The sequence below is a fragment of the Alosa sapidissima genome, chromosome 2 (genome assembly GCF_018492685.1).
Source record: "Alosa sapidissima isolate fAloSap1 chromosome 2, fAloSap1.pri, whole genome shotgun sequence".
Lineage (NCBI taxonomy): Eukaryota > Metazoa > Chordata > Actinopteri > Clupeiformes > Clupeidae > Alosa > Alosa sapidissima.
In genome coordinates, this window is record NC_055958.1 from 12,886,784 (window position 1) to 12,913,598 (window position 26,815).

At 44.0% G+C, this 26,815-nt stretch overlaps 3 protein-coding genes across 5 annotated transcripts; all 3 read right to left on the reverse strand.

The window, feature by feature from the left end:
- Nucleotides 1-462: 462 nt before the first annotated feature.
- On the reverse strand, nucleotides 463-17,459 carry dnajb2 (DnaJ heat shock protein family (Hsp40) member B2). Of its 3 annotated transcripts, XM_042076312.1 has the most exons (12): nucleotides 17,143-17,459; nucleotides 16,414-16,500; nucleotides 15,158-15,267; nucleotides 14,687-14,740; nucleotides 14,196-14,312; nucleotides 13,183-13,272; nucleotides 11,034-11,160; nucleotides 10,354-10,424; nucleotides 8,580-8,882; nucleotides 4,812-4,888; nucleotides 2,467-2,518; nucleotides 463-1,002 (listed from the first exon to the last, which is right to left on the reverse strand). In XM_042076312.1, the coding sequence occupies exons 2-11, from the start codon at nucleotides 16,476-16,478 to the stop codon at nucleotides 2,468-2,470; spliced, it is 1,065 nt and encodes a 354-aa protein (XP_041932246.1). In that variant the 5' UTR covers nucleotides 16,479-16,500; nucleotides 17,143-17,459; the 3' UTR covers nucleotides 463-1,002; nucleotide 2,467. The 3 variants fall into 3 exon arrangements, with proteins under 3 accessions (XP_041932246.1, XP_041932264.1, XP_041932253.1); XM_042076330.1 differs by lacking the exon at nucleotides 4,812-4,888 and having other exon boundaries at nucleotides 17,143-17,458; XM_042076319.1 differs by lacking the exons at nucleotides 2,467-2,518; nucleotides 4,812-4,888 and having other exon boundaries at nucleotides 17,143-17,458.
- A 675-nt stretch (nucleotides 17,460-18,134) lies between these two features.
- LOC121695318 (tubulin alpha chain) lies at nucleotides 18,135-22,419 on the reverse strand. The gene is made up of 4 exons (XM_042076040.1): nucleotides 22,325-22,419; nucleotides 20,196-20,418; nucleotides 19,460-19,608; nucleotides 18,135-19,274 (listed from the first exon to the last, which is right to left on the reverse strand). Exons 1-4 carry the CDS (start codon nucleotides 22,325-22,327, stop codon nucleotides 18,297-18,299), a joined length of 1,353 nt encoding a protein of 450 aa, XP_041931974.1. The 5' UTR covers nucleotides 22,328-22,419; the 3' UTR covers nucleotides 18,135-18,296.
- Nucleotides 22,420-23,793: 1,374 nt separating this feature from the next.
- On the reverse strand, nucleotides 23,794-26,600 carry LOC121695310 (tubulin alpha-1C chain-like). The gene is made up of 4 exons (XM_042076028.1): nucleotides 26,583-26,600; nucleotides 25,873-26,098; nucleotides 25,028-25,176; nucleotides 23,794-24,786 (listed from the first exon to the last, which is right to left on the reverse strand). Exons 1-4 carry the CDS (start codon nucleotides 26,583-26,585, stop codon nucleotides 23,809-23,811), a joined length of 1,356 nt encoding a protein of 451 aa, XP_041931962.1. The 5' UTR covers nucleotides 26,586-26,600; the 3' UTR covers nucleotides 23,794-23,808.
- Between the last annotated feature and the right edge of the window lie 215 nt (nucleotides 26,601-26,815).

Sequence of the window (26,815 nt, forward strand, 5' to 3'; positions counted from 1 at the left end):
TTTTGCGTAATTGTGTCAGTGGGTGTGTGCTTTGTGTGTGTGTGTGTTTTTTTTTTGTCAGCTTTGAGTCCTTTAGGGCCACATGGCATTAAAACTCGAACAAAGCCCTTTTGTCAATGTATCCTGAATAACACGTTTGAAATGGTGGTTCTTTTCTTGATCAATAGTGCCCAGTGATGGAGGGCTTCTGTTGAAAATATGAAAGGAATCCTTTGACACTTGAAAGTTCTGTTTCTCTATGACAAAAGGTTCTTTGTAGAGAAAGCTTCATGAGGGACTCAGCTCAGCTTTTGATATTAGTTATATTTCTCACAAGGCATCCGAGTGAGCTTAAGGGGAGGACAAAGGAAAACGCTAATGTTACGGATGGCTGTCTTAATTATTAAAAACCAAACTAGAGTTTAGTGAAAATCTCAGATTTCAAATAAAAGATGGCAAAAAGACAGAAGGAGCAAAAATGTCTTCAGTTGCATTTTCAGAAATGTCTTTACTCCAGGTGTTCCAATCACTTCCAAAAACAGAGGTCAGCCATACCTGGGCCTTACGTGGCCCTAATCCACCTCTGATTCCTTTACATGTTCTCGTTAACAAAATACTCTGTCCAAAGGTAACTTTGCAAGATGCTCCAGCCAGACCATTGTATGGATAAGACACTTCACGTGTGATTTAATGGTATATTATAAATAACAGTAACTATTGGTGATGCACTTCTTTCTTTAAAATATAACATTTCCATTCTATAACATTAGAAAGCCTACAAAATAGAACTAACAAGGAAATCCAGTCTTTCTTTGGCCTATGTACACATTCCCAGACAGACAGACAGACAGACAAAAACAGACATCCTCTTTCTTAGCACATTCTCCATACTACACATTGACCTTGGTTGTATTTTCGTTTGGTAGATTCTTGGTAGAGTTTGTTTGTTTGATGTTGTTGTTTAGGGAGTGAGATGAGCAGGCAAGCCAGTTGAGTGAGGGTAGTGCGCTGCAGAGTTGCTACCTGGAAACAGGGAGGAAGCCAAGGGTTAGTGAACTCGGCTCACGGCCAGTGAGCCTTAAAAGTCTGTCCACTCCAGTCATAACACAACCCGCAGAAATAATCTTAAGGGCTAATATGATTTTTAGCAGCTAACAGTGAGCTTAATGTCCCTGTATTGCAGACGTGTGAATAGAATAGCCTAGCTATAGTGGTACCACTACCACACGTAGAAGCGCCTTTACATGGACCTATTTTGGAGAGCTAATTTCTCTGTGTATCTCCTCAGAGCTTTTAGGCTAGTTCTCTGAACTCTTCAGGTTAGAACTGACTCAAACAGCTCTTACTTTGGCACAACACCTAATCAAGACTAGTCCATTCTAGAGCTGTGCCACATCGTATTGTATATTGTGATAATTCCTCATGATAAGAATGTGATATATTGTGATATTGATGATAGTGTTGCATAATGATGTTTGTGAGTACATTTTATGTTTATGTATCATTTATATAGGACTTTAGGTCTTGTTTTTAAATTTTACATAATTAAAAATGTAGTCTAGTTAGTTCATTTATATGCACAGTTTGTCATTGAATTGGCCGAAGATATATCGTGCTATTGTGATATACAGTATATCGTAATGGGGACGTGACATAACCTATAGGCTAAATTGTGATATCGCACAGTCCAAGTCCAATCCAGAGTTATCCACTGGACCATGGTATTCAGGGCGTATGTCACAACTCCATGGACATGTGTGGATGTGTGAAGTCACAGAACAGCTATACAGTAACCTAATTCACCTACTGTGGGTGAATGCAATATCTACTATTGTGTGCCTGGGCCTTACTTTATCTAACTTCCAAGCATCTGAACCAAAATTAACTATTTAAATACTTTATGTTACATTTTTTTAAACATTAAAGTGGTATACCCTATAGCTGAGAGATTTACTGGTTCAAATAGACCCTGTAGACCCTGGGGTGTAAGAGTACTGGTATTATGTTTGGTTAAGGGTTAACCCAGTGAGCAAGTACACCTGCCCCTAGCTCTAGCTAACACAGGATCTGGGCAGGGTCAGGTGTGGCAAGTGCCGGATCTGCGCCACATCTGGGCCAGATCAGGATTAGGGCCAAATTTGGATCATACTGTATACATACTGTATACAGGGGGCTCTTCCTCTGCAGACTGTGAGGGCTCTGGAGGGGGGGTTCAAACCTTCAGTAACTCAACTCTAACCCCAGAGCATGAAAGGAGGGGAGGAGGGGTTCACACACTGGAAAGCAAGAGAATGAGAGAAAAGAAAGACAGGATGAAAGAGTGAGAGAGAAAGAAAGAGAGACATGAAAGGGGGGAAGAGAAAGAAGATGGTGGGAGAGATAAGAAAGGGAAGGGGAGAGAGAGGGCAGAAGAGAGACAGAGAGAAACAAAGAAAGAAAATGAAGAGGTGAGGGGGCTGATTGTTTTTTTTTAGCACAGGGCATTACCTCAAGAGTCAGGCAGTGGGCAGTCAGCCTGTGAAGGCCTGGAAGTCAGAGTCTGAAAGAGCAGAAGGAGTGAGACAGATGAGGAAGGAACGGAAGTCACACACACACACACACACATACACAGAGACAGACAGACATAGATACACACACCACCCCTATTCAACCCACCTCCTAACAGCGAGACATATACAAATAGAGAGAACAAACACACACAAACACACACACACACATACACACACAAACACACACAAACACACACACATACACACACAAACACACACACACACACACACACACACACACACACACACACATACACACACAAACACACACACACACACACACAAACACACACAAACACACACACACACACACATACACACACAAACACACACAAACACACACACAAACAAACACACACACACACACACAAACACACACAAACACACACAAACACACACACACACACATACACACACAAACAAACACACAAACACACACACACACTGAAAGGTGCAGCAAGACATGCTGCATACAATAGCAGTAGCGACATTTCCACCCATCAGTAGACCACATGGTAACCAAGAGACAGGTACAGGAAGAAGGGAGAACATGGAAAACACTGCGTATTTTTCGGGGAATGAAAGATGAGGAAAGCAGCATGAGCGACAGCCTGAGTGGAGAGGAGGGTGTGTGGACAGACCGGAGATTAGCCTGGAAAGACCAAAGATTAGCCTGGACAGACCGGAGACTAGCCTGGACAGACCGGAGACTAGCCTGGACAGACCAGAGACTAGCCTGGACAGACCAGAGACTAGCCTGGACAGTTAGGCACACACAAGCAGGAGGCAGGGCAGGCAAGGAGTAAGGGTAGAACTGTAATGTGGGAAGAGAGGGAGAGAGAAACAGAGAGAGAGAAGGAATCAAATTGAGGGAGTAAGAGGGAGAGAGAGGAAGAGAAAGAAAGAAAGTGAGCTCAGCTTCATCTTCTTCCTGAGTACACTATGTAGTTTCAGGTATTTTTGGCGACTATAGAGCTCCCTCCAGTGTCATGATATATGTATATTTTACTCTGCTGTTGTAAATATCAAACTTCTCATGACTTATCCCCCCTGTACACATTGAAAATGTTGTTGTTATGGAGGTGAAGGATTAACAAGAGGCAAAAACTCCAATATCCCCAAAGAGCTATATCTACTAACAAGGTAATGTTTCATGATTCTCGCGGGATTTGTTCGGCCACCATTCTTGCATGTTGCAGTTGCATGTCTAGTTTTCTCGGTAGCGACTCACTACGTCTATGCTGTATAGCTATGGTAGATGAACAATTTGCCTATTACAAGTTCATTTACCATCAAATTGGCTTCATAAAGTTATATTAAGGTTAAAATATCTTGCATAGTGTACCTTTAAGGCATCAGCATCCACCACAAACTGAACTGCAGACATAGCCCCAAAACAATTGCAGACAGAAGCCCAAAAACTGAATTGCAAATAGCCCCAAGTAGCCCCAAACTGAATTGCAGACATAGCCCCAAAACTGAATTGCACACAGTAGCCCCAACACTGAATTGCAGACAGTAGCCACAAAACTGAATTGCAGAGAGTAGCCACAAACTGAATTGCAGCATCCAGTAGGCTTAATGCTCACACACAGCTGGGTCTGAAGAGAACACTTAACATCCTGGTATTTTCAAGAAACCTTTTTGCAGGAAACAGAAAAAGCCTCACACTGACTCTGAGGTGATGTCCTCAAACACATATCGACATCATCTTATATCATCCTATATCCTCACTAAGCTGGTTAATTAATTGAAAGAACAATGCATTTTCATTGTACTACTGTACATGGTGTTTTAGCCTAATAACATGCCGCCTACTCGCATAGCACATTTATTATTACATGCACATCATAGATTATTATTGATTGTATTACACTAAATATCTAATTAAGTTTAAAATCACTTACTTGGACTGAACTGACACTATATATTTTACAAAAGAAAAAAAAGAGAACAGCCTCGCCACCAACCACAAATTTCAAAACATTAATGACATTTAGATGAATAACTTATGTGGTTTGATAAGGGTTATGTTAGAGAGCTTAGAAACCTCAGCCCGGGTTAATAATTGGTTCCTGCATTTTTTTGCGTTCGGGCCCATGACGTCTGTTGATTAGAACCTTCGTGATGATGGATGACATTAGTATCGTGATGGGCAGGCAGTGTGCAAGGTCTTAGGTGATTCATATGAAATCAATATGTCTGTTTAGAGAGTGATTTTATCTGGAAATAAAAAAGATGGATTTCTGTGCTGTACATCTTGAATAAGAGTAGATCCCAAACCTGATCATGGTTAGAGCTGGATTTTATTGTGCCTGTTGACATGTCATCATAGCATAGGTTATGCTCTTGACAATCTCCTTGGAAATAATAATAAAAAAGAACCCAAAAAAAAACATTCAGAGAGTACAAAATATATATACGATAACAAGAGACATTTTATATCAATATCAAGTTACAATAGTGTACAGCATTTTGCAGTGCAATCCTTCTGAGCAGTTACTCTTGCCTCTTTTCTGAACGTGACTGAAGAAAAAAAGAGTGTGTGTACAGATAACATTAGTCCCCATGTAAATAGTCAATTAGAGACCATAAATGTCTTCTGCCTCTGCTAAAGCCGGGTGACAATGAGTGTCAAACAGTTCTAACGTATCTTGAGAAGGGTTCTGACAAGTTCTGGAAGCAGTGGCAAGAGACTGTCGGTATGATGTCATCAGTGGGGTGGGTTATACTATGGATGACGTATATACATTGTTTAGTATTTAACAGCCTGCTTACACAGCTAATAAAAAAGCACCTTGGTCTTTTCCTGACCAGTTTTCCCCTAAGCCCACCAGTCACCTCCCTCTGTTTGTTTACTTTGCGTCACCGCGGCTACAGATACTAGAATGGAGCCCATCTATGGACCCAAGCAGAGCAGTAGATAGATCTATCTATAAGGCTCTGGACCCAAGGAACAGTCACCATGGAGCAGTCACCACGGAACAGTCACCATGGAGCAGTCACCATGGAGCAGTCACCACAGAATAGTCACCACGGCTCCTTATAAAACACTTGGCAGATCAACACAGCATTGTTGATTGATAAGTATTTGGCACTTACAACCAGTGGTCTGTAATCCATGCATCCTCTAATCTCTAACACACACACACACACACACACACACCAACACAAAAACAGCATCAACATGTACAGTACCTGTTGATGCTATTGCTAATCCTTCTTTTGTATGAATAAATATGTCAGCATGACCAAGCAAAACATAGCAACTCATTCCACATAACTTCTAAATAAAGTACCAGCAGCCCATAGTGAACGTCCCTTAATATTTCAGAGCATATTTAAAATGTTATTGAAATGTATGTTCATAACCACTGATTAACTGCTTTGCCTGTGATTATTATAGCAAATAACAAAAGTTTCCCCAATCAATTTCCTTAATTCTTCAGTGTTGACATCTATTAGCAAGGGCCCGAGATACAAGGCTGTTCTTAAGGCCCAACAGGAAACAATGATAGTATCGCAGTCTTGAGAAATTCCCCACATCCTATAAAAGAGACTGGCAGACTACATTCCACTGGCACAGCTCAGGCGAGAAAAGACTCCTCATGCACAGAAGCGAGCCGAGCACTGGGACGAAAAGAGCCGCACACAATCACTGTTAGGAGGCCGATGGGCTGTGTCCAGTCGGACCGTCTCTACAAAACAGTAGTGCACAAAAGAATAGGAAACATATAACACAGACACACACACACACATGCACACGCAAAACACACACACACACACACACACACACAGGCGCGCACACACACAGGCGCGCACACACTCACACTCACACACACAGTTCATTCCCTTTATTGTAATATCCTGTTGCAAAACATTTCCTTCACTGTCAGTAAACAGGTCAGTTACAATTATCTTATTACTGATGTACATATACATAGGTATTTCTGAAAGGGCCCTAGATTTGGCTTTACAATACTCTTCTGTCCAAATAACTATATACTGGCTTCTATTGCTTCAATGAAAACATTCTTTTCTTTCTTTCACATTATAGCATAATCAGCTCCCAAAAAGACCAAAACACACAGGTCAAAACACAAAACCTGCCATCTGCTGGTTGTCCCTGAGAACAGGGAACTGGTATATAGATAATGTTAACCTGTTGAACTACCTGCAGTGATTCATAATTACCAGCCCAATTAGCCATTAGTCTGGGAACACAATCATGTAAACAGAAGTTTCCTATAACTCTTCATCAAAGGAAAGGCTGTTGGTTTGGCACCGGCGGTTGCCATGCTTGCCAACCTAAATTAGATAATGCAGCAGTGGTACCACTACCAGACAGGTGGCATTCCCTATCCACACCACAGGCATCAATGGCAGCACCGAGGCCACCTCTGGCAAAGACCAACCCAAAGGCAAAGGGACGCGGCAACACATTGGCACAGATGCTCAGCCCTGGGCTGAACTGAAGTGTGCACTGCACTTGAGCGTAGGCTACAGCAGTTAGCTAGTTTCCACTATAATCAATGGGCCCATAATGAGTTACGTTATGTAACAGAGTTACAAAATTACAAAATAAATGTAGTTGTAATCAGTTAGTTACTGATAAAAATGTGTAATTAAGTTGATTACATTAACTACCTTTAAACAGATTACATCTGAATGGTTTTTTTTCAGAAAAGAAACTATAAAGCTCATAATATATATAGGATATATAGGAATATAACATTCATAATGTTGCGTGCTATTTTTTTCGCTATCTAGACAGGCTTAATTCATTTGGCATATATGCTCCAATTTCTAGTATTTCTTAATTGGTTCACTTTTTTAAATGTGCGCTGCCTCTAGTGTGCAAAAAGAAGTAATCATAAATAATCAAAAGTAATAAGTTACATTACTTATTCCATTTTAACAGGGTAGCTAGTAATCTGTAACCTATTACATTGATTGAGTCAAATCTGGCAGTGTCTTCCAAGTACAAAAAAAAAAAAAGAAAGCCAGACACAGTGTAAAGAAAATCACAGTTTGAACGCAAAGGCTTCTTGTGGGAACTTAATACTATGAGAAAATAAAACACAATTGGAGAATAGGAAGATTACACAAGGCGTGTGGCATGCAACTCCTTGCCATTCTCCTACCAGCAATATCATTCATCTTTGTGCTTTGAAAATCATTTGGAAAATTAAAATATTTCCAAAAATATTTATTGTAGTATTATAGTACTGCTATGCTATTCAGATTTTTGTCCAGCCGAGCAGGGTCAACAGCTACAATCCCACTGGAAACCAAAGCAAAATGCAACACAGTTCTATCTGGTTGCTAACTGATAATGAACTTATTTTGTATGATTGTCTGTGGCCTTGAGATATCTTTGGAAGGGGTCACAATGGTTGAAACATTACTGCTATATAATAAACTAACGTATAGGCATCACAGACTTGCCAGGAAATCCAGCCAAGCTCAACCAATCTCTTCTCTAAGGTTCCAATGCAGTGCCTCCCGTTGCAGAACCATTAGTGAAAATAGAACATCTACCACTTCTGTCTGTGGGCCATGTGCATGTGTGTGTGTGTAAGTGTGTGTGTGTGTGTGTGTGTGTGTGTGTAAGTATGTGTGTAAGTGTGTGTGTGTGTGTGTGTGTGTGGGGGCGGGGGGTGTTGTGGGGGGTGATCTCAGCAGCTCCCATCTCAGCCTACGACACCACACACCTGCACTTCTTCTTCTTCTCCGGGCTGAGGCTTTTCACCTGCACGCCGTTCTGCACCCACTCCCCCTCCCCCTCCCCCTCCCCCTCCCCCACCACCACCGCGGGGCCTGGGGGGGCACCACCAACTCCACCCCCACCCCCACTCCCCTCTGACCCCCCCACCGTCACCTGGACAGCCCCGGAGGGCGGGGAGGGGGACCCAGACGGAGTGTTGGTGCCCCCTGTTCCTGGCCCCGCCACCACCACCCTCCCCTCCTTATCCAACTCCACGACAAGCACTGTCTTTTTCTTAAGCCCACCTCCTCCTGACCCCTTGGCCTTGACCCCTTGACCCCCACCTGAGATGAAGTCCTGGGCAGAGGCTGCAGCCCGCTGTTTCGCCTCCATCTCCGACAGGCTGTACGCCAGCGCCATCTGCAGGTCTTCATCGTCCTCGTCCTCGGCACCGTCGGCAGCGCAGTGGTAGAAGGGGGCGGAGCTGAAGGAGCGCTGGGCGGGGCTTGTCTTGCTGGGCTGCTGCAGGCGCTGATGGTGATTGGTTGTCGCCGTTGACGACGACTGGGAGGAGGACGATGGGGGAGTGATGCCCTCTTGCTCGCGACGACTCAGCTCAAGGGCCAAAGCCATCTCGTCAGCCACACCTGGGGACACAGAGCCAGACCAATGTGTTGGGTCAAAGGTCAAAGAGAAAAATAAATGGGGTCCTTACTCAAGTATACAGTACTGTGTTAAGACAAAGATCCACAGAGTTTGATGTAAACTCTCTATTATTGCTATACTTATACTAAGAAATACATAAAGAAAGATTTATTTTGCATATCTTGAAACTTTTTTCATAAACACTTCAACACACATAATGTAAGAAACAAGTGGTTCAGATAAAAAAAAAAATAGCCGACTTGTTCAGTTTGTTGTACAACTTTCTTTGGTCCTGACATTGATAAAGGTGGACAGTAAGCGTGTTTACAGTTGATTCCATTGTTGCAAAGTCTGCTTCCAGGCTCAACTGCCCTTCACTATGGTTGTTATTTACCATTCAGTGAGCATTGATATTGATAATCTACTTACTGAGCCGTCATCTGGGGTTGCATTAAGTAAGGGATAACGGCCGCCGAGGTGTTCTGTTATACGGAATTAATGGACGAGGGCAAGAGGCAAAGAACTTGTTCCTCCGCCCAAGTTCATTAATTCTTTATTACCGGACACCTCGGCGGCCGTTATCCCACTTATTACCCCGGTTGCCACTATAGGCAATAGTCATGCCTTTAAAGCCCGCAAAGGAAACAAGCGGTTCCACTGAAAAAGAAGCCGACTTGTTCAGTATCTGGTGCAACTTTCGTTGGCCCTATAACAGTGATAGCATGGACATTTAGCTTGTTTACAGTTGATTCCATTGTTGCAAAGCTTGCTTCTAGGCTCAACCATCGTCCTACTTTGGTTGTTATAGTAACCGTTCATAAGCATTGATATGGAATAGTGATTAAACTTTTTTTTTTTTACCAGATCTACTTCATAGGTGTCCTGTTATTCAGAATTAATAGCCACCCCACCAGCCAATCAGAAAAGAGTATTTCTTCTCTCCGGGTGATAAAATGAGCTAATAACAGGTTTATCATCTAACATACTATTTGAATAAGGAGGCAGGATTCTATATGTACTGCATTATAAATCACTCCTAATGTCATATAATCATAGAACACAGCTCCAGTTAAGACACAACCCTTTCCTATTTACATAATGAATTATGAACTCAATATAAGATTATGCAGCAAGACCCTGTGCTAAGTTACTTTCTTCAAGTGGAAAAGCAGCAACTTCACCACTTATACCATATGACCTTCTGCTGCCCACTTCAGTTTGTGTATACAATTAAATATGTGGATGGAATGTCATTTCTTACGAGCAGCCCACTTACTGCATGACATTATGTATAAACTAGTGTTATATAACACTGCCACATTACAGCTAAACTGATTATTTCACAAAATCTCAACCAGGACACTGGCTGAGATTGCATTTATGTACAGTACATGTTACTGAGTTTGTGACTTTATATGAGAAGTTGAAAGTTTGGAGCAGAAACGTCAGACCGAAGTGGAGGAGTGTAGTTACCGTTGATGAGGATGCTTTTTAAGACCCCGTCCTCCTCGATCTCTGTCCTCTCCTGACCGTTCTCTCTAATCCTGGGAGACAAGGACACCGGCGTGTTTAATGCCAGAGACAACTCAGCAGGGAGAACACTGAATAATTTAAATGCCACCTGAATCGAACCATTCTGTTTGCTACTGAAAAACTTCACTTCAGAAAGCACACTCTAAAGAGGATACAACAAACCCTATGAACACTTCACCTAATATTTACTTCATAATTTGAAATGAAGATAATATACATCACTGACATGAAAATCACTGCCTGATAAACTGATGTGCACTCATGACATCTACAAAATAGCAAGAAGCATGAGAATGTGCAGGCAATAATGCAACTTCTGATTTGTCAACCTATACAGTTTTAGACCACTGACTACAGACATCCATAGTAATGATTACTGCTGTGCATTTGTTGTTACACATACAACACGATACACACACACGCACACACACACACAGACGTTACACACACACACACACAAACGTACGCACACACACACAGACATTACACACTTACACACACAAACACACAAACACACACACAGAGATGTTACACACACTCGCACCACACTCATACACACACACACACACACACACACACACACACACACACACTTGTCATTTGAGCGTGTGTAAACGTACTTTCTGGTGGTGGTGCGCTTGCCGTTGACGATGCGGGTGGAGGTGGAGACTGATTTGAAGTTGCCCACTCCTCCACCTCCCATGTCCATTCCCCCCATCCCTCCCATCGAGAAGGTGGTGAAGTCCACTACACCACAACAAACAAACAAACAAACAATATTATAACAACAATATGTAAATATTATAATAAATAATATATGTTTTTCATTTCCATAGCCAGTCAGTGTACTCAGTAATAGGGTGGACAGTGGCTAAAACCGAAGTTGATTGCAGGAAATAATTAAATTAAGGTTCATCTGACCTGAACTCTCAGTGAAATAACTCAAAGTATAACGTAAACATGTCATATGATTACATATACCACAATAACTCAATAACTACATAACATTGTTAACTGACACCCAACAATTTTACAATCTTAATTGATTATACAAGTATAATCACATGTAAAAAATAAAGGAATCTTTTAAAGATATTCTGTACTGTTTTAAACTTTGAACAGTATAAGCATAACTGCCTCATGAATGTTGAATTTTTAACTGTATACAAGTCTCCCTTTCTCAACTCTTTGGATGTGTGGTCTCCCCGACCAGTAGGCACGGCTGAAGTGCCCTTGAGCAAGGCACCTAACCCCTCACTGCTCCCCGAGCGCCGCTGTTGATGCAGGCAGCTCACCACGCCGAGATTAGTGTGTGCTAGGGGTGTGAATCATGTAAAAGACGATACGATTCGCATCTAGATACATGGGCACGATTCGATACAAGAAAAGATACATGTTTATAAAAAACGATTCAGTACGATTCGATGCGATGCGATTCGATGCAATTCGATGCAGTTCAAGAATGGAAAGCATTCTGAAAGATTTTTTTATAATTTGCTCAAGGTGCACATTCATTTTATATTATCAATTATCATGGTCATGGTTGTCAATTAGGCAACAAAATGTGTTAATATGATTATCTAAACTGAGGTTTGTTTCATATACTGTATTGAAATGAAAAAAGAATAGTCTACATTTCAGTCAAGCACAGCAGCCAAATACAACATAAAAATACATTTTTATAGACTTTACAGATTTTATAGAGTTATATCTGATTGTTTTCATGGAGCTGTAGCCTTGTTGAGGTAAGACAATACCGAAATAAAATAAAACAGTGCTTAAGACATTCTTGGCCTTTTCTCATATAGGCCTAGCCTACCCTACAAGAATAAAATAGGCCTACAAATCAATGAACTCTCTGGGCTTATTTTGTTCCAACAGTAGACCTAATGCAGAAACCTAAAATGCCACAAGTCTGAGTGAATATAAACAAAATCATTGGCTAATAATTTATGCATCGTTTTAGCAGCAAGGGCCAAATTATTATTTAACATTAAGGAAATCCCTTCATCAAAGATAAGGCTACTCTACAGACTATCGTTGCTGTAGGAAAGCTATAAGTGCTTAATTTCGCGCTGGATTTCGCAAAAGCCGACCGAGTGCAAGTTGTCACATGGTTAAGTTGCAATAGATGTATGGGTAATGAGGTCATTTGACAACTTTGGGCAATGAATGTAACCAAAAACGAACTGCATTACCCACAATTCCGTGACACGTATAGTTTCAAAACCGGAAGTGGGATGAACGCGCTGCTTGGAACGTAAATGAGTCTGAGCGAGCAGAAAAGGTTGTGCACCGATTCATAACAAGTAAATCGATATAACGACCGGTTCATTTTAGTTTTTTTCCGATACGGGGCTTCACGTATCGATGTAGCCGTATCTTACACGTTAAAAACGGATACCGATACGTATCGGTTAATCTTTACACCCCTAGTGTGTGCTTCACCTCACTGTGTGTACACTGTGTGCTGTGTGTGTTTTACTAATTCACGGATTGTGATAAATGCAGAGAATACATTTCCCACACGGGATCAAAAGAGTATATATACTATACTACTATACTCTGGTGATTGGGCCCTTTGGATGTGTGAGCTGTGGTGATTGGGCCCTTTGGATGTGTAAGCTGTGGTGATTGGGCCCTTTGGATGTGTGGTCTCTGGTGATTGGGCCATTTGGATGTGTGGTCTCTGGTGATTGGGCCATTTGGATGTGTGGTCTCAGGTGATTGGGCCCTTTGGATGTGTGAGCTGTGGTGATTGGTTCTGACCTCCAGCTGAGGGGAAGGAGAAGAATCGGTTGGGGGCTGCCCTGTGGTGGGTGTGGTGGCCGCGGTGCATCCCTCCGAAAGGGAAGTCATCTGGAGGAGGAGAAAAGGGCAGCAGAATTTAATTAGTTCATTAGTGTTTCTAAAGGGAAGGCTGCAGAACATAGTTAGTGCTTTTTGTTTTTCAATGACTGTAAAAGCATGGACAGCATACACTCAGTCACACTCGGTTCTGGGCAGAACCTGGCCAATTCTCTGTTAATTACGCATGCTCTGGCTTCAAGAAGCACTTATTGGCAATTTTGCTGATTATGCCAGTATGGCCGATGACCTTGTTTTTCACAATCATGGCTTTTTTTCCTATAACAGAATGGACAGTTCGAAGAAATCCAGATTTGACTACTTTTACAGTAAAGGGCCGTTCACACCAAGAACTAGAACGATAATGACAATGAAATATTGTTCTAGCTAATATGAATGACGTCGGCCACACATAAACTATAAATATAAAGACATGAAGAACGATATTGTTGTGGATCACTTTCAGAACAATTTTGAGAACTATTTTTGAGATAAAAAGCTGACAGCCACTCAAAATCCATCAAAATTTAACCATCACATTCATCAACATGAGAAGAGACTTTCCTTATCGTTGATCAGTGTGGATGCTTTATCGTTACAGTTATAAGTAAGTATAGTATGTATATATACTCTTTTGATCCCGTGAGGGAAATTTGGTCTCTGCATTTATCCCAATCCGTGAATTAGCGAAACACACTCAGCACACAGTGAACACACAGTGAGGTGAAGCACACACTAATCCCGGCACAGTGAGCTGCCTCGGCACAGTAATAAAACTGACACAACAGCGTAAAAAACTGTCTGATAGTGGAAGCTGATCTGATTTCCATCAAAGCGCTAACATTTTTTTTACTAGAAAAAGGGACGTGAATGTTTCTCTCTGCCCCTCCAACGTTCTGTTGGAGGGGCAGAGAGCACTCTGATCAGTCACTCACCGAAGAAGTCGGCAAAGGGATCCTGGCCTCCGAAGAACTCTCGGAAGACCTCGTCTGGGCTTCGGAATGTGAAGGTGAATCCTGGGAAGTCTCCAGGTGTTGATGGCCCACTAGAGCCTAAGCCAGAGAGACATGACAAGCAAGACAATAAGTCAAAAATGTGATGAACAACAACAACAACAACAACAACAACAACAACAACAACAACAACAGCCTAGGTTCATTCTGCTCAGTGTTGTTTGGGTATTCTCCTGTATAGATTCTAAGATAAGATACTGTCAAAAGTGTGAAAGGTTTGATGTGATACAACAAAAACAGTATGCAGCAAATGGCCCATTGGAGTATTCTGCCATACTCTTGAAAGACTTAAGAAACATTTCAAGCTCTAGACCACATCCTAGAACAACATGTCAAAAGAGTTCACAACAGAAATGCCAAAACACAAATCTGAAATGATTCCAGAAGTACAGGTGACGACAGGCTCATCTTACCTGAACTGTGTACTCCCTCTTTACCATACGTGTCATAGGACTCTCTTTTACTTCCTGCAGCAAGAGAAAGACAATGAGAGAGACCATAGGTGAGAGAAACCTGATATCATTTATACATGTGATAATCAGTTTGAGAGTAACAAGAGCCATAGATTTGAATGTCACAGAATTACAATAGCCTACAAAGCTAATCAGCAGATTGAAATTGAAAGTGAATGTAACCTTGTGAAGGCTGGCAAGCATTTGTGTAAAAAAATTGGAGGCAAATTAGAATCACCCTCCAAAAGATTCATTGCTTCTGTCACTTGTAAGTTGTTCTAAACTCTGAGGAAAATGGCTAACGTGTTACTGAGGTCATAATTATAGATGATGCAGCAGCAGCAGAAGAAAACAAAGAAGAGGAAGAAGAGGAAGAGAAGAGGAAGAAGAAGAAGTTTGATGATGGTGATGATGATGATAAATGTGACACACTGTCAGAGAGGACTTCATAGGCCTCAGCGATCTCCTTAAACTTTCTCTCCGCCTCTTCTTTGCTGTCTGGGTTCTTGTCTGGGTGCCATCGCAAGGCCTGCTTCCTGTACCTACAGAGCAAACACAATGTTTAATGGGTGCACTGCATAAAGTTCCGGATGTGTCATGATGTTCTGGTAAACAACTCATCAGAACCACTGTAAAATCACCTTAGTGTCACTGTCCCTCATGTCATTAAACATATCTGGTCTCGAGCTACTAATTGTTAATTCTTTGTCATGCCAGTTGGTCTACTGTAAGTAGATCAGAGAATCCAAATTCTGAAATTATTGATTCTGGTGGCGAAATGTTATGATTGCTATTGATGTGTTCTGAACATTCACTCATTCACTACATAGTGCACTAGGCTATATGGTGCATAACTACATTATATAGTGGTTATTCACTATACAGTGCACTTAGTATATAGTAAACAGGGTGACGATTCTCAACACACCTTATGTAATGACATGAAGCACACAGAAGGATACACCTTGTAAGGTGTTTGTTTAACACATGCTTAGCCTGACATGGACATTACAAACACATTTTCCCACAGTCATAACATCATCTGCCTCCCACAGAGTGAAAGAGACAGCCAGCCCTGCCTGCAGTGTCCTGAGACCTGACACCTGGACAACTTGACTCTGGTCCAGGGAGGGCAGATCCGCGGCCAACGGCTCCAAACACACACAGACAACGCTGACTCATCAATGTTTCAGAGGGATTTGGGCCAAGTTCACCGCATTCTCTTTCTCCATATCCAGACCTAGCAAGCTCTAGCAGCGCAGCAGGGTGCTGCTGGGCTCTGAGTTATGCTTGCTGTTGCTGTTCTAACAAATATGGGGGTGGTAATTTATTGTCAAGGTTATCACTGAATTTTAAAGCAAAAGGGTATCTACAATTTCTGTTAGAGCTATTTGAACATTGTGGTCATATGTTTTACTAAATAGCTGCATTTAATGACAAAAAAAAACACTTAATGTGTATACTGAGGATTGTACATGTCAAACATGTATTATCTTATTATACATCTTCAGTATAGTAACAACAGTGTAATATAACTTTCATCACCAGTATACTGTTTATAGGCCTACATTAGATACACTGGATGTGTGTGTGTGTGTGTGGGGGGGTGCAACTCCATGGAAGCCTACTATAGGGGTTATGGGTACAGCACCCCCCCCCCCCCCCATCACACTCTGATAAGGACTTACGCTTTCTTGATGTCATCTGGAGAGGCACTTCTTGACACTCCCAAAATGTCATAGTAATCCACCATGTCGTCGCCCACCTCTGTGCACCTGGTGCAATAAAACACACAGTGAAACAGAAAGTAAACTACAGCAGACATTTCACAACTGAAACCCCAACTGAGGTCCTCATCCAGGGGGCACACACAATATTAATGTGGTCATAAATTAAACATGGCTGTGTAACCCCTTTAGTTTGGTTGCGTGGTTCCTCATAATAAAATAATTCCACATTGATCAAATTTACTACTGACAAGTAATATCGCATGTGTGTACTTTGCTGGCAGTATTTGTGGCCAACGGGGCGTGTTCGTGAGTTTGTGACAATATAACGGGACCGCTGACACTATGGTACCAAATAGAAGGGAGAACCGATTATAGCAGCCCCGGTATTCCCCTCGAGCCTGGCCGCGCGCCTATCCATGCCTCGAGCTCTCTAGAAGCCGGGGGCACAATTGCAGCGTTATTTCCAGCGCAAAGTTTGCAATTTGTTTAGGCCATATGCTCTCAACAGCTGCGATTCTTACTCGCTTGCACTCTCACCCATTTTGGGAATTAACTGTAAGTACTTCTCTCCTCGCAGACTATTTATCCCATGCGTATTATTTACAAACAGGTATGTGTGTGAGTCATGACGCCATTTGCTTCTAACGTTAGCTAACTAAATCTTAGCTTTCGTGGAGGCTCTCTTACCTTTTTTAGAAGTGCGGCCAGACGAGGAGGTAGCTTCTCAGCCTCCGCTCTCCAAATGGGAATGAATGATTCCGGAAAGTCTCTGGAATGTGTTGCGCGACACTACATAAAAAGAGGAGGTTCTGTAGTAAACAACCTCCTTATCTGCGCAGTACTCCTCGCACTGCCGTCTCTGTGCGGTTCTCTATAACCAGCTCCTGCTGGAGGTTGTCGGCCTGCACGTTGTCATTACTTCGTTGGGCGATTCCCACCCGTCTATATCTGTCCGTGCAGCAGGCTATCAACCTTCGCCCTTCTCTCGTTCGCTCTTGTAGCTATACGTCATAGTCAGCTGAGCAGGGACGCAAGGGGAAAAAAATAGAAAGTCTAGAACATGCCAGTATTTTGGATCGTCACTAACTCCGCCCCGTTAGACCAACAGGCACGCACTGAAGTCGGACGCGCACGCAGCTGTGTCGGTGAACTTCGAGACGGCCACTCTTTTTATTTGAATGAAAACAATGCTTCTTAGAGGCCATCTCTCTCGTCCCCCGCTCAATGAATAACTCAAATAAAATGATTTCTAATCTTTTAAGGGAATAAATAAACGATGAGAGCACTAGGCCTACTGTTCCAAGGGCCACTATCAGTGTCATCTTGCCCACTACAGTTGTTGCTAAATGACAAATGGATATGAGCTGCGCCAACTGTTACATGTTGTAGTATGCAAAATTATTAGGCCTATGGTACACACCCATGTGCCTACATTCTTGAAAAAAAATGAGCTATATCAGCTAAACAGTATGGTGTTAGACAATAGCTTATAGCTTATGACAGTGTTGGACAATGTTTCTGTTAGCCCGTTTTATTAAAGTAGTCTGTAAGAATGACATTGGATATTTTGAGAGATCTAAATGCTTCATTTAAGGAACATTTCATGAGTCCAACCATATTTTTTTGTAACCATATCGAAATTACATTGACACAGACAATCACACACACATTATATCTTCTCTGATATTTGCTCAAATTATTTATTGCAATAATACTGGGAAAGCAAGGGCACGGAATGCAGAAACATATGTAGTATGAAAGTCAAAATGGCTTCCCTGATGGGCATTATTAAGGCATCCCTGCTGTTTAGGATGACAAAGCAGGAATCATATGTGGCTTCTTCAGTACTCCTCTCCTTCCTCGTCCTCATCACCCACGCTGTCTGTGCCCACCTCCTCGTAATCCTTCTCCAGGGCGGCCATGTCTTCTCTGGCCTCGGAGAACTCGCCCTCCTCCATGCCCTCCCCCACATACCAGTGCACGAAGGCGCGCTTGGCATACATCAGGTCGAACTTGTGGTCCAGACGGGCCCAGGCCTCGGCGATGGCGGTGGTGTTGCTCAGCATGCACACGGCCCTCTGCACCTTGGCCAGGTCTCCACCAGGCACCACAGTGGGGGGCTGGTAGTTGATGCCCACCTTGAAGCCAGTGGGGCACCAGTCCACAAACTGGATGGTGCGTTTGGTCTTGATGGTTGCAATGGCAGAATTGACATCTTTGGGCACCACGTCGCCACGGTACAGCAGACAGCAGGCCATGTATTTGCCGTGACGAGGGTCACACTTCACCATCTGATTGGCTGGTTCAAAGCAGGCGTTTGTGATGTCAGCCACGGACAGCTGCTCGTGGTAGGCCTTCTCAGCAGAGATGACGGGAGCGTAGGTGGCCAGAGGGAAGTGGATACGAGGGTAGGGCACCAAGTTGGTCTGGAACTCCGTCAGGTCCACATTCAGGGCTCCGTCAAACCTGAGGGAGGCCGTTATGGAGGAGACGATCTGGCCAATGAGCCTGTTTAGGTTGGTGTAGCTGGGCCGCTCAATGTCAAGGTTCTTGCGGCAGATGTCGTAGATGGCTTCATTGTCCACCATGAAGGCACAGTCGGAGTGCTCCAGGGTGGTATGGGTGGTCAGGATGGAGTTGTAGGGCTCCACCACTGCAGTGGACACCTGGGGAGCTGGATAAATAGCGAACTCCAGCTTGGACTTCTTGCCGTAGTCGACGGAGAGACGCTCCATCAGCAAGGAGGTGAAACCGGAACCGGTGCCCCCACCAAAGCTGTGGAAGATGAGGAAGCCTTGGAGACCTGTGCACTGGTCTGCCTGAAAACACAGAATGACCCAGAGGCTTTTATAACTCCATAGTATGCATATCACCCACCACATCATACTGGGGAAGAATACAACACCAATCCACTCTGCTCAGCTCACTGGTAATGACCTCAGTTCATTTCAGCTGATACAAACACAAAAACACTTAAGTTCATTGAAGATTTTGTATGTCTTACCAGTTTACGAGTCCGGTCAAGCACCAGGTCGATAATCTCCTTGCCGATGGTGTAGTGCCCGCGGGCGTAGTTGTTGGCAGCGTCCTCCTTTCCAGTGATAAGTTGCTCAGGGTGGAACAGCTGGCGATAGGTGCCCGTTCGAACCTCATCTGAGTAACACAGGTGAAAACACAGTGTTCATAAGAAAAATAAGAACTCCTTTGTTCAATGCTGTACTGTGACATTGCATGTAGTATGTATTGCAGCTGTCAGTTTCTTGTCTCTAGTGAAAAGGAAAAACACTGAATGTTTATTTGTGTGAACAGATATGTGCCTCAAATATATACAGTTCAGATGAAAGTGAGTCTGTTGTGTCTTTCCCAGTCAAACCTGTTGTGACATCCTTCATAGGATGGACTCAGGCACAGGCCCAGCCCCATAGAGTCAATAAGAAATTTGTGTGCAAATATGAGTGAATCTGTGGTGGTGCCCTCTAGTGGCAGTGGACGGTACAACCCAAGCTATGAGTCAGGCCTAGAGTGACAGGGCATTTCTGATTTAGCTCACCCTTTCACTTGAAATTACCTTTTATAAGCATGTGTGTTGCTTTCCTCATAGCCATGGCATTGGTTTTTCTAGCAACATATGATACCCTTCAGCTCAGCCATAACAACAGTTGTCATGAGACATATCATTGTGGTTTTGTGTTGTTTTTGTTTCTTTTTCTTTTATGTTCTTAAATATGAGTTGGTCATACCAATCACAGTGGGCTCCAGATCTACAAAGATTGCTCGTGGCACGTGTTTCCCGGCTCCCGTCTCGCTGAAGAAGGTATTGAAGGAGTCATCTCCACCTCCGAGGGTCTTATCGCTTGGCATCTGACCATCCGGCTGGATGCCGTGCTCCAGACAGTAAAGCTCCCAGCATGCATTTCCCATCTGGGCCCCGGCTTGGCCGACATGCATAGAAATACACTCACGCTGCACAGAGAAAGGTTACGTAAGCGTTAGCTTTGATGCTAAAGCTAATCGTATGCATACATGAGCAGTTGTGCTAATAAATGCTAAATGCTAAACAATAAACATAAACAGTGAACAAAATGAGTATTTGTTTAAAGGTCAAATGCTTGTCGCTGTGCTGGAACGGTATAACACTACAGAGATCTTTTAAGTTGGAGAATAGGGTGTGGCAGCCTCTCAGTCACATATGGAATTCTGTATCAGGGACTAATTTAGCACTCTTTCCGCCTAAGCACGTGGTGGGGCCTTTAGGGGAGGACAAAATGACAGGGCCCAGCCCAAGCACTTCCCTGTGGTCACAGCTGAACGTCTCGCCTGGAGTCAAGAACACAATCTTCACCAAATCTATCGACATGACACACATAGTCATCTCGCTCTCTCTCTCTCTCTCTCTCCCTCTCTCCCTCCCTGTTTCTCAGTACTGTGGAGTTGTGTGTACAGCGGCCTGGGGAAGTGGTGTAACATATTTTGGCCCGAGCTGCCTCTTCCCCTCGTGACCTGGCCTCAGTAGTTGTGTGTGTTTGTATGACTCTGGAGATTTACGCAGCCTTTCACAGGATCCTCACACTGCAGCGGAAGGAGACAGTCTCCCTAGAGGACTGCACCCCCCACCCCTTTCTCTCTCCTCTTCTCCTGCCCTTCCCTTCCTTCTCTTCTTCTCCTCTCCTCTCCTCCATGCTGCATGCGCTCCTTTGTGTGGCAGTCGGAGATATCTCATCCACGCCTCTCCCAGGCGACACACACACCCCATAATGCAGCCTCTCTGCTGCCCCACTCTTCTCCCAACCATGAGGGCATTTACTACCAATGGCCTCCACAAAAGACCTCTTTATATCCACTCTGCAATGACATACATTAGTACACAACACACACACACTCACACACACACACACACACACACACACACACACACACACACACACACACACACAAACACAGGCATCACTGTTTTTTTATGCAGCTGAGGAATGTTTCATATTTTTATGAATTCTTTCCCTCCTCTAGCCGGGTGGAGCAGAGAGGCGCTGGTGGGAGGCTGCCTGTCATGATTTGTTCCACATTTGCAACGGCGAGGAGAGAGAGGAGAGGAGAGAGAATAGGAGAGGAAAGGAGAGGAGAAGACAGAGAATAGGAGAGGAGAGGAGAACTGGCTATGAAATCTGTGTCAGACTCTGGCAGCAGGTCCGTGGGCCCTCTCCCTGCTGCAGTTTTTAAGAGACAGACAGAGAGAGGGAGACAGAGAGAGAGGAAGGAAGAGAAATAATGAAAAACAGATAGAGCGTAGCAAGAGAGAGGAGGGGAGACTAAGAGAAGGAGAAAGGGAATGAGAAAAAGATACAGGAGAGAAAAAGAAAAAGAGAGAAAGGGTGGAGAGAGAGAAAAAGAGATTGAGAGAGGGAGAGAGAAAGAGAGAGGGTGAGAGAGAGGGATGGGTTGGGGAGAGCCTCCAGCCACTCCTAATCTCCTGCCCACTCCAAATCTCCTGCCCACTCCTAATGCGGCAGATGGAACAGGAAGAGCTGCACAGATGCCTGAGCTCATCGGTTCTCTGCACCACACGCCAGCCTTCTCCACCGCACAGACGAGAAAGAGGAACCCGCCGCAGCGCAATCACAAAACCAGGAGCAGGAAAACAATAGACATGCACCCTCACACACACACACACACACACACACACACACACACACTTCTGTTTTATGAATCTGTTTTTTCTACCTCTCTGCAGTAGCCATAAGTCTCGAATTTCTGTTTGCTTTTTGTCTATCAGAAAAAGCTCTACGAACGAACCCTCGTCTGGAGAGAGAGAGAGAGAGAGAAATAAACAGGAATGACCGGGTGCCGGTTTTTGATCTACGTCATCACTCACCATTTTGTAGCTTTTCCTTCGGGCCGACTCGAGGATTCGGAGGCAGAAGGCAGATCTGCTGGCGCTGCTCAGAGGAGGGGTATTTATGCAGAGGAGGGGGGGGGGGGGCAGGGGGTGGGGGGAGCAGGAAGCAGACGAGCTCACAGAGGCGGGAGACTGAGGAGGGAGACAGACAACCAGGCAAAGAGGGCAGTCCCTCTGGAGGCAGACGAGGCGAGGCCGAGTGTGTGTGTGTGTGTGTGTGTGTGCGTGTGTGTGTCTGTGTCTATGTACGAGTGTGAATTTGTGTGGATTAGGAATAGATTGCTTTAATTTGTCCAGCACACTTTTAAAACAGGCAGCGTTGTTGTTGTTTAATCTGAAAACTTCCAGAAGGCACTGCTTGTGGAAATGGTATACACACCCACAGAGGGCTTTGGAATCAACCCGCCCGTTTATTGTTTGAGGGGAGGTTTCCCCCGTGGTCTGGGCTGGAATGTCCACATCTCAAGATGGTGTGTGGGGCCACAGCTGTTGCAGTCTCCGTACACACACACACACACACACTTCCAGAGAGGAGAGAAAACATTCATCAGATTGCACACACGCCTGATCATGTATGACCCTGATAAGTGTACAACCAAAGGTACTTGATTGCTAACTAGCTCCGCTTCAACCCTCTCTGGCACGACTGCTCTCCACTCCCTTTGTCACTCACTCACTCCACACTCACAGCATTTGTAGACCATGATGCAGGGTGTGCATGTGTGTGCGTGTGTGTGTGTGTGTGTGTGTGTGAGTCCTTTTCTGTCTTGAGCACAGACAGGCTGCTGTGGTCAATCGGAGAAAAGGCAATGGCTGCTCTCTGTGATTGATTTTTCACGGGCCGAATGCCGTGTCATGGAGGCGAGGCTGACACTGCTCACATTCAGCTATGCCGCCATCTCTGATGAACTCATATAGACAGACAGCTGTGGCAGAGGGTGGATGGGGAGGTGGGGGTTGGAGCAGGTGGCCATCTTGTCTTCAGCATTCCAGTATGTATGGGATGCAGAGGGGGGAGGGGAGATCAACACAGGCCGTATCACATTACACTGGCCTTGTGGTTCTCACAGATCTTTTATTTTTTTAGACATTTAAATGTAGTGCTTCAGTTCAAATGAAAGATTACAGAACAAAGTACACTTATCTGTTCAGAAAGATGTAGGACACATTTAATTCTTTGGCAAGTGAATGACAATATCAACATCATGAAATGAAAAAAGGTACTTCGTCAAAATCATGATGTGTAATTAATATTATACAAAATAAATGTTTTTATTTAAAACTACAAACTTTCCCCTTGCTTGGATTATTTTCCACAACCCCAACATAACAAGTTAGAGTATGTGTTCATTACAGCATTGTATCTATATGCAAATATCGACTCAAAAGCCTCCAGGTTAACTAGCTTTTGGAAGTACCTTCCAGTGATGAAAATGAAGAAGAGGCTGCACATTAAGTCCTTAATACTCATCTCCATCCTCATCATCATCCTCGGTACTGTCTGTGCCCACCTCCTCATAATCCTTCTCCAGGGCGGCCATGTCTTCTCTGGCCTCGGAGAACTCGCCCTCCTCCATGCCCTCCCCCACGTACCAGTGCACGAAGGCGCGCTTGGCGTACATCAGGTCGAACTTGTGGTCCAGACGGGCCCAGGCCTCGGCGATGGCGGTGGTGTTGCTCAGCATGCACACGGCCCTCTGCACCTTGGCCAGGTCTCCACCGGGCACCACAGTGGGGGGCTGGTAGTTGATGCCCACCTTGAAGCCAGTGGGGCACCAGTCCACAAACTGGATGGTGCGTTTGGTCTTAACAGCTGCAATGGCAGAGTTCACGTCTTTGGGCACCACGTCGCCACGGTACAGCAGACAGCAGGCCATGTATTTGCCGTGACGAGGGTCACACTTCACCATCTGATTGGCTGGTTCAAAGCAGGCGTTTGTGATGTCAGCCACGGACAGCTGCTCGTGGTAGGCCTTCTCAGCAGAAATGACGGGAGCGTAGGTGGCCAGAGGGAAGTGGATACGAGGGTAGGGCACCAAGTTGGTCTGGAACTCCGTCAGGTCCACATTCAGGGCTCCGTCAAACCTGAGGGAGGCCGTTATGGAGGAGACGATCTGGCTAATAAGACGGTTGAGGTTGGTGTATGAGGGACGCTCGATATCTAGATTCCTACGGCAGATGTCGTAGATGGCTTCGTTGTCCACCATGAAGGCACAGTCGGAGTGCTCCAGGGTGGTGTGGGTGGTCAGGATGGAGTTGTAGGGCTCCACCACTGCAGTGGACACCTGGGGAGCTGGATAAATAGCGAACTCCAGCTTGGACTTCTTGCCGTAGTCGACGGAGAGACGCTCCATCAGCAGGGAGGTGAAACCGGAACCGGTGCCCCCACCAAAGCTGTGGAATACCAGGAAGCCTTGGAGGCCTGTGCACTGGTCAGACTTCATGGGAAAAAACAGACCCCACATTAGTTCTGTCATCAACAAGGAAAAAAAAACATTCAAGCAGGCCATTAAACATTTTAAGCAATGATCATAGTCGTGTTTTAATTCACATTTGGAATATAGGCTGTGTAACTCAGTTTAATTATCAATAAATCATCCAATATTGATAGTAGCTTGTACATCTTATTTACAGACTATTTTTCCTGCAGAGATATATGCATTTTGGGCTTTGGCCTACCAGTTTACGAATGCGGTCCAGCACTGAATCAATGATCTCCTTGCCGATGGTGTAGTGCCCGCGGGCGTAGTTGTTGGCAGCGTCCTCCTTTCCAGTAATGAGTTGCTCAGGGTGGAACAGCTGGCGATAGGTGCCCGTCCGCACCTCATCTGAGGAGTACAGGCAAAAGCACAAGCAACAGGATCTTAGAGTTGGCATTTATACCCCTTGCTGCCAATTTATTTGTTGTCAAGGTTTATGGTCCTGCACAGTACAACACAAGTCAGTGTATCATTGAAGTGAAGTAAAGATGTTGCATTAAGGTAGAATAATTATATAGCATTGCTTTAACCATCCTGTTGTGTTTGCGGTCAAATTTGACTGATTTACAATTTTTTCTTTCAAAAATGTATTTATTCTGACTATCACAAAGCTCCATGACTTTGTTTGATCATTTTCATAACAATTTGGGTGTTTTATTTAACTTTAGGACGCCCATGTGTACTGTATTCCCGATCAAAAATGATCACCCATTACAAATGAATGGGTGAAAAAATGGTCAGTGTACAATTTTTTGCACAAAAAGCATCTGCTAATGTACACATAAACATAAACACAAACAAACGGGATTTCCTGTGAAATCCCTGACTTTGCCTTTAAGAATTCTGCTCATGCTTTGACATAACACACATTTTTTTCTAAAACATTAGTATCACTTAGTATACTTCAGCATTAGGCTCCCGTGTCTGTACCAGGATCAAAAAGTATTTAGATTTTCACAAAAAGTGACTTTAAACAAATAAAATACATGATTGGTTATGAGGACTATGTCTAGTATGAAGCACAGAAACACGAGTGTATCTCACCAATCACAGTGGGCTCCAAATCCACAAAGATGGCGCGGGGGACATGTTTCCCCGATCCTGTCTCACTAAAGAAGGTGTTGAAGGAGTCGTCTCCTCCGATGCCAAGAATCTTGTCGCTGGGCACCTGTCCATCTGGCTGGATCCCATGCTCCAAACAGTAGAGCTCCCAGCATGCATTGCCAATCTGGGCTCCAGCCTGGCCAACGTGAACAGAGATGCACTCGCGCTGCAGCACAAGGGATTCGAGAGAAAGAGAGAGGGAGAGAGAGAGAGAGAGAGAGGGAGAATGACCAGGATTTGAGTTACTTGTAAAGATGCAATTTCAGCCAAGCCAATCTGTTCCGACACCCTGACAGACTGCATTTAAATAGAGGAGAAAGCCACCCCCCTCCGTCTCAATATATTTGAGCCACCCCCCTCCGTCTCAATATATTTGAGCCGCCTCCCTCCGTCTATTGTAACCCTCTTTGCCACCACTTCAGACAAGCACTTTATTTGAAGGCTAGAAATTCATATATTTTGTCACAAAATCAATTGTATAATAGTAGAGGTCCAAAACAAAGTCAGACTTTAAAATTAGTCCTGTGTGTTATTACATTTGACTCCTAATGCTTTTGTATCACATAATCAAAAATGTAGAAGTCACATGCCAACACAGACAGTTAAATCCCTGTTTAAAAGTACCCAGACTGAGGTTAGGTTGATCTTACCATGCTTCAAGCCTGCCTTTCCAATCCGACGTCTAGGGTTTGGGAAGAAAGTAAGAGTGTCCCTCTAAGAGCCAACCCACAGTCTTTTATAGGCAGATGATCTCCAACACCTCTGTAAGGAGAGAACAGGAAGAATCGATAGGATCTTCTCCTTTCTGATTAGTTGAGAGAGAGAGAGAGAGAGAGACAGATGGAGGGAGAGAGGAGTACAAAACAAGGGAACGAGGTCAGAA